We start from the raw sequence: 15327 nt of genomic DNA, 5'->3' as shown, positions 1-15327 counted from the left end.
TATATCCCATTACACTGTTGTATAAAAAAATATTTTTTATATTGAAGTATCAATTTTATCATGAATAAATTATATTATTTATTATTTATTTAGTTGTTTTTAAAAAACTTGCCTTTTAAAAATTCTTCATTTCTTTTAAATTCATATTGAATACATTTTCCCAAAAGTGCCTCTATTTCTTTACACTATGGAATTAACAATACAATAAATAAATAACGTAAAAGGTGTTTAATCGATAATGAAAAATTTGTTTTATAGCTCACAAACTTGAATCAAAGAAAACTTACTTAAATTTTTTAGAGTAGAAGTATTTAATAATCATATACACAAAAATTTTCCAGTTTTAAGTAAATTGAGGGTTGTATAATTTTTTGATTATTTACTTTCTCTCCCTGTATTAGTTGACTATTTTCATAGTAAAAATTTATAATTTTTTCTTAGAAACTAATTCCAAATTATGGAAATAGTACCTGTATGATAAATTCTGTAGAAACGTTTATGATAATTTAGTTAAGTCAATGAATACATAATTTCGTTGAACTTAATCAGGGCAGTATTAAGAATTGTATTGTATTAGGGGTGGAATCTTAAATTACCATTTAACAAAATATTAAATTAATAAAAAGTAAAAAAGAAACAGGTTTTTATTTAAATATATTTTGGTAGACAAGTAAAATTCAAATTGGGCACCGGGGCGCACGCCCTCCAACGCTCTCCCATTAATCAGGTACTGTTCTAGATATCGTATATTAAATTTTTTTTTAAACAGCGTTTTTAATATGTTACCTCATTTATTTTTATTGAAAATTCACCAATCAAATTATTATTAATAAATGTATAATCATTCCAATCGAGTAATAATGATTCCCTGTAATGAACAATGATTTATAAAATTTATAAATCATTTAATGACTTGTAATAAAATATTATAATAAAAAAATTTAAGTAATGTGTACAAGTGATTATAGAGGTTGTATAATGTTTATAAAAGTTAGAATCTAATAGCTTTTTTTAGGGTTATTATATGTGACAAAGTTATGTAACTTTTTGAAACAAAATGGCTATAAACCTATTAAAAATAAAAGTGGCTTAAAAATAATCAAGCAAAAGGTATTCCTTTTTTAGACTTTTTGCCCGTGTGATAAAGTACATTAATTTCTTGAAAAATTTCAATTTTTATTTAAAATTAAATAAAAATTGAGCTTTGTATAAATTTAATTTTTATTATGGAAGTTAAATTTTCAATTCTAACAATTCCTATTTATGAATTAAGGTGCTATTTTTATATCTAGGCACAAGTTTTTTTGGTGAAGTCTTTAGTTAAATTAAATTTATTAAGTCTTTTAATAGTCTCAATATAAAACTTATAGATAACTACCACTTTTTTTCTGCGTTAGATTTCAATGCATTGCAAGTAACTACTTCTTTGTTTAAAGCATTTTCAATTTCTTTAGAATTGTGCATAAATCCTACTTCTTTATTTAAAATATCTGAACTTTCTTTTTGAAGTTCTTTTATATCTTTTAATGCAATTTCATTATTCATAAGATTACTAAAAATATTTAAATATATGAATATTAAATTGTGAATTATGTTAATTTTTACTACTTTATTTACACTTATAATTTTAATTTATTAAAAATTATTTTTCTGTTTCTAAAATAGTTAATTTTAATATAAATTCAAAAATTAATTATTATGGTTATTAAAAATTATTATTTTAATTTATAAATAGTTTAATTATTATTACATGCTTCGATAACATTAGCGAACAATTTTTTATACTCGGGTGTTTATACATAATTAAATGGATATATATGAAAATGAATAATTTACTATTGTATAATTAATAATATATTTTAAATTGTTTTAACAAATTTGTATATTTTAAAAATTTAATAAGTTTAATTTCATTTCCTGGGTATGGTTCGAGGGTGTCAGCTAAGTGGTGGCTTATTTTGAACAGTTTATTATATTTTTGTAGCTGATATTATGTAAAATACTCTCTCATTAAAAAAAAAAAATAATTTATAATATAAGCATATAAATATAACATAAAGAAATATACAGAGTATTCAGTAAGTAAGGAAACAGGTTGGATTTGTTATAAACAATAGAAAACATTTCCTTACTTACTGAGCATCATAAATATAATATAATATAAATTTATTTATTGATCTGATAGAGATAAGTGTTTATAATGTTAAGTTGTAACCCTTTGAAAAGCAAACCAATTTTTTATAATATTATTTCTTCCTTACAAAAAATTTTGGCGACAAAGATGTTATTTCCATTCAAAATATGTGCAAATGAATTAGTAATTTATAAAAAAAACGATTTCACTGCATTTTTTTAATATTATTTTTTTGTGAAGAGGGTATAACAAATATATATACATATACAAAGTAAGTTATGTTATCGGTTTTTTCTTTAACAACTATTTCCAAAATTATTTTAAAAATAAAAAATTTTTTTATTAAATTAAACCAGAAATTAAACTCAAATAGAAAAAACTTACTTCATACATTGTGACAAAAAATTAAATGAATCACAATTTTCTTGTTGGGCTATATCACACTTTATCCTAATATTTTCAATAATATACCGATAATTTTGTTTCATAATGTCTATTTGATTTTCTAAATCCCGCATAGGATTTCCTAATATTGGACACTACAAATAAAATTGTACGACAACTGTAAAATTAGGAGGTATTTTATCATTTTTACTATTGTTATTCAAATTTTTTTAAACTTCTTTTGTTAAATTTAAAAATGTTAAATAATTTTTGTCAATGAAATTAAATTTAAATTTTTTATAAATATATATGTTATAATCGAAATATTTTTCTAAATAAAATATCTTGCTAGTTAAAGAATAGTCTAAATTCGTAATATAAAATTATTTATTTAACTTCTTACTTTAGAAACTAGAATTTTGTTTAAATGTTTATTCGATTTTGTAATTTCATTATCATCATAACAAAATGTTTCATTACTATTTGATGATATTTTTTTTCTAAAATTAATTGAATTTTCTATCTTTTTTCTAACACAAATTTTATTTGTTATTAAGCATTTAAAATGTGTTAATTAATACTAACACACTTATTGTAACACTTTTTCTTGTCTAGCAAACTACGATCACTGTTTTTTTTGTTAAAAGAAACATACGAATGTGTTGGAATTTCTGAAAAAAATTTTTTATTTTTAATTTACACATTTTAAAAATATTTTGATTCTAAAATGAATCATGAAAAATTATTTTAAATAAAATAGGAGCCTAAATATTAAAATTACAAATTTTGAAAATAAATAATACAAATTTTTAAAGTTAAAAATATCAACAATATTAATTCAACTTTAAATGTGATTCTTTATGCATTTTTTAGTTACTAGTTTTTATTTCTGAAATTAATTTTTAGTATAATTATACTTTTTATAAAGTATATACTAAAAAGAAATTTACTATACTTTCAGGTTTTTCTATTCCATAGTTATTGTTAACTGCAGCTCTCCTAATTATCTCATTACAACTCCATTGCAATCTTTTTAAATCATTACAAATATATAGATAAATATTTTGTTCTTTACCTATGTGCACAACCAACAAATAACTTATTATTATATTCGTTTTGATTATTCAATTAAATAATCAATAGATATTAAATAATTTAATAAATTGAAAACGTATTTTTTTAAATTATTATTATTATAATTATTAATTTTCATTTAAGTCAATATCGCAGTTTCTAATTAAGTAACAAACGTCAGTTCAATTTTGTCAATAAACTTAATAATATATACGATGACAAATAAAAATAAAACTATAGATACTGATAAAATATTTACAATTCTAATTTGCTCACTTGTCACTAATGTAGCCAAACGTTCAAGTAACGAATTCAATGAAGCCATTTTCAGATTCTTATATAAATCTATGAAAATAAAACAACGACAATCGAACAAAAATAATTTATAAACAATCAATATTGATTTCTATTCATTGCTATAGAATAGTCAATGGTTTATACATAGTTTAAACTTAATTGTATAATTAAAAATAGCCAATTAACAATAAATAACAATTATAATTACATTTATAACATATTATTAATTTTTTTAATATTAAATTAGGTGTCATTATTTATTTCATACAAATATAAACATTATATTTTAATTATATAAATCTATCATATAAACACCTAATTATTATATATTAGATTTCAAATTGACATTATGGAATCGTTATACATTTTGCTCGCAATTATCATCTTTTTGAGCTCAATTTATTATTTCGTGATTTTAAACTTATCACGAAAATCAATGGTAAAATGTATTTGTTTACTGGAATATAATCAAACTATTATGATATGATTTACACCGTGTTAACGAAGACGTTTCAAATTCTACTTTCGGTGTAACCTTTAATTAACGTTTCTATTATAAGTTTGATTGTGATTTTGTAAATTGTTTCAATATTTTCTGTAAATCGATCACCCAGTGTTGTTTTTACTGCTTCTAAGAAAGGTGCTTCGATTTTCTAAAAAAAAAATATCTATTAATTTCACAATATTTTAATTTTTACATAACATTCTAATTTTACTATTTTATAAGTAAACTTTAATGATTTTTGTAAAGACATTATCAGAAACTTTATTTTTCAATAATTTTTATTAATCTCATTTTTTAATTATGAGCCTTCATAACTTTAGCTTAATACTGATTGTAAAATTATAAAAAATGTTTATAATAGTTTTTTTTACAATTTTTTATATAACGTGTAGTGTATAATATGAGCTCTAAAGCAACTTGTAACAGTACATGCGTGCTGTGCCCAGAAATAAAAGGGACATTATAAAAAATATATTGAAGTTAAAGACTAGGCCTTAAGGTGTCTGTATTCTTCTTGTCATACATGAACGCTAAATAAAGTAATTTTTTTTTTAATAGATTTTTGTAAAAACTATTGTATTTCTACCCCCGTGAATAATCTATACCTACGCTTCTGTCACCAAATAAAAACTCAAAATATTCGACGTTTTATAACGAATAACTGAATTTAAAAAAATTGAAATGCATACAATTATTTTCGTGTAAATGGAAAATTCCTGTTGTAATGACACGTTGTATTTTAACATTGGTATAATTTGAATAATTATATCATACAGTCATCTTTTTTAAACATAGCATAATGTCAATTGTTCATTCAAGATTAGAACAAAGCTATCTTTATCCAAACTAAATCTTGCATACATGTTAACCTAAATAAAAATTATAGGTATGCAGAATAAGTATTGAAATTTAAACTAATTTGAATGACAAAATAATAATTTTATTTTCAATTGTTTAAGTCAATAACACGAAACTTTAAAAACAAAACTTTTTATTTGACACGTTTATATACAGACAACTAAAACTAATAAGTTAATTATTTAAGTTTGAAATAGCTGTTCATGCCAGTTTGACTAATGTACTTACAAAAATACTTTCGTATAAGAGATATTGTGTACGTGTTGACAGTGATCAGCACTAGTTAGAGATTGAAATGTGAAAAAAATCACGTAAGTATAAATTACTAATTTACTATTTGGTTACTTCAATGAGTATTAAATTTAGCAAACTTGTCAATATATCAGTAGCATATTATGAATTTATTTTGTCGAACAGCACTCAAACCAAGGTTAAGATTTTTGGTATAAAATTAATGAGACCCTAATATCATTGCCGTCATTCAAGTTTTATATTTAATGCTCTGTTTCAACAAAGAATTTTGACTCAACGTGCCTTAATCCTAGCTTGGTGTCAAAGGGATCTTGTAGTAGTATGTACCTTTAAAAAATTACGTGAATGTACCAACCGGGTTATATTGAAATAATTTATTATGTGGTATAAATATTTATTTTTTGGAAGCGTTAATAAAAAAAATTCTTATACATCACGTGATCAGAAAATTGAATTACATATATAGTTGGAGCTACATGAAATACATACAAAGAGCAGAATTTTTTATAATACGGTATATCTATAAATTTAATAATTATAAAATTTTCGAGGGAATTAAAATCATACCCCCCACTCTAAATATATTTTTATATATCAGTAAATATAATTTTCTAAAGTTTTAAGAAAAAACATTTAAGTAAAAAATTGTAAACATTTATTTAATAAATTTTATAACTTATATATTATTATATTAAAAGTTTAGAACTAAAATTAGTAAAATATTAAAAGGTACTAATAGTGGGAGACTATAATTTGGAGACTCCCAATTATAATGACGTGATTAGGATGTGATGTGACATTGCATACTAAAAGCTATCTAATACACATAAATAAAACATTGTATTTACTTTGTTTAATATGATGTAGCTATTATTTTATTTTGTGTACATTAATGCTTTATTCTAAATACTTCGTGTAAAATTCATAAAACTCATACAAATTGCTACTATGAAATTATTTTTTTTATGGGATTATGTAGTTATAGAAATGAATGTTGAAGGAAGAAAAGGTAGAGATCGTGTCAAGTGGAAGTTTAGGATAAGGGAGGCCGAACCCAAGTAGTTGGAATAAAGGCAAGGAAGAAGAAGATGGAATTATGTATAGTAAACTTCATGAATGTTAAAATTTTAATTAAATAAATATGTTTTTTAGGAAAAATGTATGAATGTTTACTCAATACCTACCCAAAAAAAATCTGGATTAAAACCGGGTATAGTCTTATGGGTAGCGCCCACTTGAGTCAGATATTGGAAAAAGTTATCCAAGTTATCGAGCTCTTTAATGCCTTCGTCTAGAGTAGTCATCACTTTGTTTGCATGTTCAGCTAACTCCATACTATTAGCTTGCGCATCCTTGGTTTTAAGTTCTCCAAATTTAGTAAATAATTGTAAAAGTTCTTGATGTTCTTCAAATAGTCTATAACAAAAATATTCAAAATAAAATAGTCGTCATTATTAACAATTATATTGTTTCTTAATAAAGACTTATTTTCTGTTTAACTATTTGATGTTATCTTTCATATTAAAAATATAACATTTTGAATAACTAGAAGTTTTTTGCAGATACTTCCAACTTTGAGTAAAACAGATAGAACTCTATGTTAAACTTAAAAGACGTTACATTATTAAGAATTAAAATTTTTGATTTGATTATAGAGGAGTAGGAATTAACTCCCTAATTTAAGTCTCTAACATATTTCAAACAGTAGAGTATAAATGTATGTATAGCGGTTTATCAACGTTCAGACATATTAATTGTTAATAAAAAGACTAACTAATTTCATTAAAACAATTTAACTTCCTTTATATCATGTTTAATGTGATTGTTGTTCTCGGTGTGTCAGATTAATTTGCTCTCTATAAATTAAAGACAATTAAAATATAATTTACGTTTGATAAATTCAGACTGTTGATGATAGTATTCTAAATATGATTTGGTTTTACCCTCTATAAAGTTTAGGTTACGATGTTTATGTGATAATTTTATCGGAGTAACTTAAAATTCAAATAAGATATTGAGCGATAGTGAGCCTTTCCAAGAAATAACTGAATGAAATTGTAGCTTTAAATCAAAATGCACATTATCTTACTATAAGCATAAATTTAATAATTTGCATAATTGTCAGCTATGTGCATATTACCAGATGGACATTTATTTTAAAGTATTTAAATTTTAGTTATTAAGAATTATTGTATATTTTGTTATTGTTGACTTGCAAATTTCAGGTTTAAGACTTTTACTTTCATACTTGTACATTCTATTTTAACAAGAAAAAATGTATTTTATAATTTCAATAAATAAAATTCTATCTAAAATATTTTGATTCAATTATGTATTTATTAATTTTTATTTGTATAATGGACAGCGTAGGCGGGAGTTATAAAAAATGATTTTTACATTAATATTTGGTTAGAATATCTAATGAAAGTCCATCAAAAATANATGTTTTACATTAATATTTGGTTAGAATATCTAATGAAAGTCCATCAAAAATATTTTCCATAATAAAGAAATCTAGTGTAACAGATCATTTCATTCGATTTTCGCCACTTAGTTCGAAAGCTCAGAAGTCAATATAAAATTTATTTATTAATTAAATTAAAATAAAATAAAATAATCAACTATATAACTGAAATTGATTATACCAAAAAGATTTTATTTTTGGACAATATGTTTTAAAAAATACTGCTCAATCAGAAATTTTGTAAAGTATCAGTGTTGACAAAATATTGTACCAGTATTGGCAACTGTCCATTAGCTGGCGTAGCATTGTCTAGCGTCTTGTCAAAGTACAGATCCAGTATTGATAGGTAGCATTTACCTACTATTGTTGACTGAGTACTACCGTAATACTGTTTAAAAAATTGTTCAGTACGAAAAAAACGTTATAATCCCACACATGTACCAATATTGGTTCAATATTGAGAGTCGTTACTGTACAAGAACTGCAAATACTGATGCTGTACTACACTTGTTGTTAATTTCTGATGGAGTGATGACCTTTGTTGAAAATAAATACAAGACATCATAGCTTCTTTACAATTTGTCCAAAATGTCTTGGTTTATTTCATATAATATAAAAATAAGTCCTTTATTTCAGTTTAAATTGAAATTTTTTATTAGCAGTTGCCTTATATAGCTCAACAGTAAATTTAGAAACACATTGTATCAAAAATCCATTTTTTATTACTACAATGGTTCAAGTAATTTTTTTTGAAACACTAGGATAATCTTCTAATTACTTTAATATATCTTAAGCTAGAGATCATTTGATATCAAATTCCCTTTTCTAGACAAAAATGATTATATAGTGAAGATATACAGAATGAAAGAGATCTAACTGACTCTTATAACTTTAGATCCAATAATCATTTGGCTGCAATTTTTGCAATGATAAACTACATTAAAAGCATATTTTTAATAATAAAAATAATTTTTTCAAAACTTTAAAATATTTTTTTTTAGATCGTTTCTTACAAAAAACTTTAATGGGTCAATAGCAATTTTAGCACGAGTAATTATTGGGTTATAAGTATTTTAATATACACAAAGTGGGTGGCAACATACTGAAACGATATAACCCGAGGCTACTGCTACCCTTCGTGATTTTCGATTTAAGTCAAACGGTAAAGTAATTTATAAGTGAGATGGGGATACTTATCCTCCTCTATTATAAAAAAAATAAAAAGGATTTAAGTGTTAGTTATAAATATTTTTATGCAGAATTTATCCAGCTTTTAATGCCAATTCATTAAATGTGTAAAAAGAAAGGGGTTGCCCTAACCAAATAATGTTCTTGTTATCAATAGCTTATGAATATAAATTACCATTTCAATTTCATAACTAAACTAATAAATAAGTAAAGGTCAAAATAATATGTAAAAAAAATTAACTTTTTTTTTTTTTTGATAACTTCATACTTACAATTATATAAAACGTTTGCCATACTTGTAACAAAATATACAACTACTTTATAATTTTGCCGTAAAAATTGCAATACTAAATTATTGAATATCAATTTCATTTTAAATTTAATTGCTATAATATGTATTTATTATATGTAGGTTATATTTACAAATCATAAAACTTATAATTAGAATATAATTAAGAAAATATGAGTTGTTTGTTTTTGGAAGAATCCAAAAATCTTAAAAATTAAACACTATTAAGAAATTTGCATCGAAATGTTTTTTTGCGATAATGACTTTAATCACTATCAGATATCATCTATATTTGTTCCAACTATGCTGAGTCCCAATTATGCAGAGTTTTTTTAATTTAATGGAACAATTTGAAATGAAGTTTAACGAAATGACAATTCTTTTGATAAAATATCTTATTTAGTTTAGTTATTGATTTTATATCATAAATAAGTTTAAAGAAATTTATTGTTTTCAGGATTATATTAGATTATAATTTCTATAAATTGATGATTGAATATATTTTTAGGATAAATTATTATTTTGTAAGCATATGTTGCTTTTGTCAATTTGTTTATCTCCTTAAATTGAAAAAACCTGTCCTGTGTGAAAACAAAAAAAAAACTGATAAAATTATCAAATGGTAAACATATTGTTTTTAATGCATTAATATGACTTTTTTTTGTATATACAGGTGATCCATGAGTAATAAACCAATTGCTTACAAGTAAAATTATTTTTTTTGCATTTTTCTGTTACATAAAATTCTTGATTTATCCACTATTAAGTATTTTTTTCTTATGCGTTATAAGAGATTTAACTTTTTTTTTCAATGGAAACATATATTTTCAATTCGATAAATCGATGGAAGTATCTTTTTTTTAATTTATAGCGTTTGAATTTTTTACAAAACTTAGTTTATTTGATGTAATAATTTAAAGTTTCAATTCTTTGAGTATAGTTATAGGTTTTATAGGTATTATACACTGTTAAGAATCATGAACACTTGTATTACTACTAAGCCATTTTTTACTGCCCGATAGTTTTTGTCAATTATCGGTTTACTGATAGACTGGTTAAAAATTTTTCTTCTTCTTCCTCGCCTTATCTCAACTACTTGGGTTGAGCCTCCCTTATCCTAAACTTCCACTGGATATGATCTCCTACATCCTCTACGTTCACATCAGCTGTCCTCATATGGCATTCAATAACGTCTCTCCATCTATTGTTTGGTCTTCCTCTACCTTTTCTTCCTTCAACATACATTGCTATAATTGTTCTAAAATCTATTTTTTTCTTATTAAAAATAAAATTTTTTCTTGTTATAAATAAAAAAATATGTTTAACGTAATCTAAGAAAGCAATAATTATTTAAAAAAAAGCTGTTAACAAAATAATTATTGGATCTGTTAATATACATCTGTCTTCGTAACGCTATCTTTCTTTCTCTTTTTCTATATACATATCAAATTATATATATCAAAAATGTTATTATATAAAATTTTATTTCTAGTCAATATTTTCTCAATTTATTGTAATTTGTCATACTTCTATAAATCAATTTATAATTTACTTCAAATATATAGGTATACCCGAAATGAGTTTTCTAAGAAATTGCTGTTCGCTTAAATGGCATCAAAAATAATACGCCTTGAGAGTAGATTTATTTAGTTCTCTAGGGTCCTATAAAAGAATATTGAATAAAACAGCCTCTGTAACTATAAGAGGACAATACCATAAAAGTTCTAAGTCACGTATTTTAAGCTATACAACATTTGTATTATAATACTAAATAATTTTTTTTTAACTGGGGGAAAATTATCATAAGCTTTCCAATTTTGTATTTAAATTTACTTATGGCTAGATCTCTAAAATCTTGGCGGATTAAGTGTAATTTTTAATTACTTTAACATTGTAAAATAATTAATAAATATTTCATTATTTAATATAAATAACATTAAATAAATATTTCTGGAACTTTAACACCATCTGTGTATATACAGTAGTTATATTTAAAAGATACTATGTTAAAACATTTTATCTTCTAAATTGAAGTATTATTACAACTATCTAAAAATGTTGAACGTCAAACTTTTCTTACAAAAAAAAAATAAATACATCACAAAACTCTACAAATAAAATCTAACTGTTTTCCTTTACTTAAATTAAATTATTGAAATTTTTAATCTTAATCCAATTAAATACAATTGAACGATTCCTTTAAATATGAGCAAGTAATCTATTGCAAAGTGTTCATAAAATAAACTCGAAAAAGTTTTATTAAATACAGAAAGAATTCATTGAAGAATTTCAATTAGTATCTTTGAATAGTACGTTCAACAATCATTTCATTCAATGGTGATCAAAATCAATTTTTCTCTTTAGATTTTTATATACAGATAAATTTAATAAGACAAAACTTAAAAAAAATTTTCTTAAGTATTATATTGGATATTTTTACTTTTGTTTGTTCTTGTGTTAATACATAATTAATGAAAATTAATTGAAATTGTCTCATTATCTTTATTTAAATATAACCTATAAATTGACAATGTTTCATAATTCCTATCGTTTGATATTAAACAGCCATTTGAAGTTTATATTATCAACTTCGTTATTTCAGATGTCCAAACTGTTTTTAAATTAAAACAGCACGGGTTCTTGTATATATAAATGAAATGAATAATAAATAATTCTATAACGACTGTAAGACAAGATTTGTATTCTTAACTGACGTATTTTTCAGACACGTGGATGTGATTTGTTTAAATAATTTTTGTTTCAGCTATTTAATATCTATAGACATATCCTGTACAAATAAAAAAGTACATTAGCGGATGTATAACTAGAAAATATAACATTATTTAGTTGGATAATGCATTTTATTATTGTCAATAATCGAAATGAATTTTCATTTATTACTATGTAGTATTATTAGATTGACTTAAATCAATCTGAGCACTTTATTATGTTATCGATATTTTCAATTACTTTTGAGGGAAACTATTGAAAATATAGACACAATTATTAGTTTTTTGATCATGGTTATAAATTGCATTAAATGTGGTAATATAATATTTATTATTACAACTTTCAATATGTAATATTTGATAAGTTTAATATTTTAATTTTAACTTTTTAGTCATTTTATGAAAATAGCTAATTACGAATGAAACAATTGCTTTTAGGTATAATTTTAGAAATTTGTTTTTTTATTTTGCTCATAATAATAATTCATACAAATATAATTATAATCGTTGTACCGTTTATATATCTTATTTAAATATCATATTTGTCTGGCCTTTTCGTCTGCACATTAGTATTAATAGACAAAGCAGCTGGTAACCCATTTCGATACATGAATTAGTTGCAGAATCAGTACCGATACAAGGTTAGGATAAGTGGGGTACGTGTCCAGGCCCCACATTTTATGGGGCAGCTTCACAGATAGCAATAATTAGGGGAGTTATGTTTTGGGAACAGAGTATACATAAGAAAACATTTTGTTACCTCTTCCAAATGAAAAAGTTGAATCTTTTTTAAGTAATATGTATAGATAATACATATAATAGATTTATTTACAATATCATTATACTTTTGTGAAATAACTTTAACTTATGATATATTAATATTAAAAATATTAATATTAAAATATTAAAATCTTATACTATAATAATAATATACCTAATCTCGTTTTCATTAAAAAAAAAAAAATTATAAGTGATAATTTAGATTAAAACTTTTATGAAACATATACATACACAGAACTACCATATAACATGATAAAATTATTTTTACTTTTGTCTTTTACTTGCAACATATACAAACGTTTGATACCGTAATATGAGAATATAAAAATTAAAAAACTTTTAAAACTTTAAAATGCTACAGTTTTACTACAAAAAATGAATAAAATAATTTTGTGCCAAATTTTTTCTTAAAATCTACTCCACAAAGTATAAATCTTGAATAAAAATAAAAGAATACATTACTTTTTAATTAAAAAACAAAGTAAAGCAAATTATTAACTGAATTAAAAATTAAAAGATGTGATATTATTGTTATTTCTTTTGTATAGGTATTTTTTACTGAAATGAACAACAATAATCTACAATTTGAAACATACGTTTTATCTAAAAACTATATTTCTTCTATTGATAATACTCAATAACTTTTTTTATAGGATAGTAGAAGAAATTGTTTTAATCTTTTAATCTTTTAATCAATGAATCATATTTAAATCAGTGTTTGTTAAATAGTAGCTGAATATTAACAAGCCGATTAAAGTGTAATTAAAATCATCAATGTGTAAATAATAATTCGAATCATAGCAGACTGTTATTCTATACTCGTTAATACATCTAGGATTTTATTTGAGAATTATTAAAATACTATTTTCTTAACATTAAGAACATTAAAATTTAAGTTCAAAATTGTTTAAAGAAATCAATGATTTTTGGTTATTCAAAATTATTTTTATCTTATAAAAATAATAAAATACTACTATTGAAAATATTATCCTCTTAAAATACAAAAACTTTTCTTAATTAGATGAGCTCGAGTAGCTTTAAAAGTCCACTTTTTTATGCTTAAGTTAATATACGTCGTGTAAAAATATTTTTTTTTTAATTAAAAATATTTTTCTGTTTTTAATGTTTACTTTCGTTTATAGTAAGAAGTATACAACAGGCAAAAATGTTCGAAAATTACATTGTCTTTATTTGACTATTCAATAAGAAATTTAAAAATCTTAACTAATATGTTAAATAATAAAAAAAGTCATGCAATACACGCTAGTAGCTTTTTTAATTATATCTAAGATGTGATATTTATCCTATGTTAGCTCAATAGTAAATAATTTTCAAAAATATAGTCTTCAGTCTAACATATTCCAAAAAATATATATTAGATGAAATCTGTGGTCATACTATTAAGATATTCTCGCCTATTCTCTCTCTCTCTTTCAAATAAAACAAGGCTGCTAATTACCTGCGCTGCACTGTGCACTTGAAATAAGGCGCGTGTCATCCTGAAAACTGATAGCTCAAAACAAAAACATCAACTTACGTCATTCACATTAAAATGTATACACATGTTATCTATATAAATAATGTTTCATATTTTCTAATACAACCATCATACTCAATGAAGTATCAATTTTTTACAATTAATAATTGTTCAATTTTATCAAAGAATAGAAAAGAAGAATTTTCGTTTTTAAGTTAACTTACTTAATGAACATATATACTCCAGTTGGCTCCATTGCTCTGGATATACCTTTCCACGACGCTATCATACTATATTTTTGTTTTGCCGTCAGGGGTAGCCGAGGGTCGGGTGGCCCGGGACTAGGTGGCTCTTCCAGCCTATCCTTGTGTTTACTGTTGTTGCCACGGTCATCATTGGACGTAGCTGAACTCGCCAATTTGCTAAGATCACAGCCCATGAAATGTAAATGAACTCGACTTAATTTTGATAATTAAATTTTTTTGTACTTTAATTTTAATAGAAACAACTTCACCGCTACCGTACCGCATTCATTTGGCCTTAACACTCGCCCAACGCTGCTGCCTTACTGTTTTTTTCCCAATCAACGGACAGACGACTATCGCTGCTGCCGTAAACCACACACACGCGAGTGCGCGCACCTCGCGCATACGCACTGTACAATGAGTACCCTCTTTTCCGAACAAACTAACAAAAGGGTAAATTATTTTAGGCATAGGGAATGTTCAGAATCAAGGAAAGTGGAGTTGAAAAAATATTACGGTGAAATTCTAACTGAAAAGCTACTACGCGCTGGGTATACTTGGACAATCCGTGTTTGTACGGTCTAACTATCCTTTAACTAAAAGGACACCTGGACATAATCAGAAAAACAACAGGTTCCTTTTTAAATTGCG

At 23.9% G+C, this 15327-nt stretch overlaps 1 protein-coding gene across 1 annotated transcript; it reads right to left on the bottom strand.

Annotated features, from left to right (window-relative positions):
- Positions 1-4070: 4070 nt before the first annotated feature.
- Positions 4071-15013, bottom strand: LOC126895536 (neuroglobin-like). The gene is made up of 3 exons (XM_050667505.1): positions 14656-15013; positions 6689-6920; positions 4071-4542 (listed from the first exon to the last, which is right to left on the bottom strand). The coding sequence occupies exons 1-3, from the start codon at positions 14868-14870 to the stop codon at positions 4402-4404; spliced, it is 588 nt and encodes a 195-aa protein (XP_050523462.1). The 5' UTR covers positions 14871-15013; the 3' UTR covers positions 4071-4401.
- Between the last annotated feature and the right edge of the window lie 314 nt (positions 15014-15327).

Source organism: Daktulosphaira vitifoliae, unplaced genomic scaffold (assembly GCF_025091365.1).
Source record: "Daktulosphaira vitifoliae isolate Bord-2020 unplaced genomic scaffold, ASM2509136v1 Scaffold_1, whole genome shotgun sequence".
Classification (NCBI taxonomy): domain Eukaryota; kingdom Metazoa; phylum Arthropoda; class Insecta; order Hemiptera; family Phylloxeridae; genus Daktulosphaira; species Daktulosphaira vitifoliae.
This window is presented reverse-complemented; position numbering and strand designations above follow the sequence as displayed.

Coding starts and splice junctions, on each gene's coding strand:
- LOC126895536 (XM_050667505.1), bottom strand. CDS start 14,870: ATGGGCTGTGATCTTAGCAAATTGGCGAGTTCAGCTACGTCCAATGAT. Junction 6,921..14,655: donor GGAGTATATATGTTCATTAA/GTAAGTTAACTT, acceptor TTTTTGTTATAG/ACTATTTGAAGAACATCAAG. Junction 4,543..6,688: donor TTAATCCAGATTTTTTTTGG/GTAGGTATTGAG, acceptor TTTTTTTTTTAG/AAAATCGAAGCACCTTTCTT.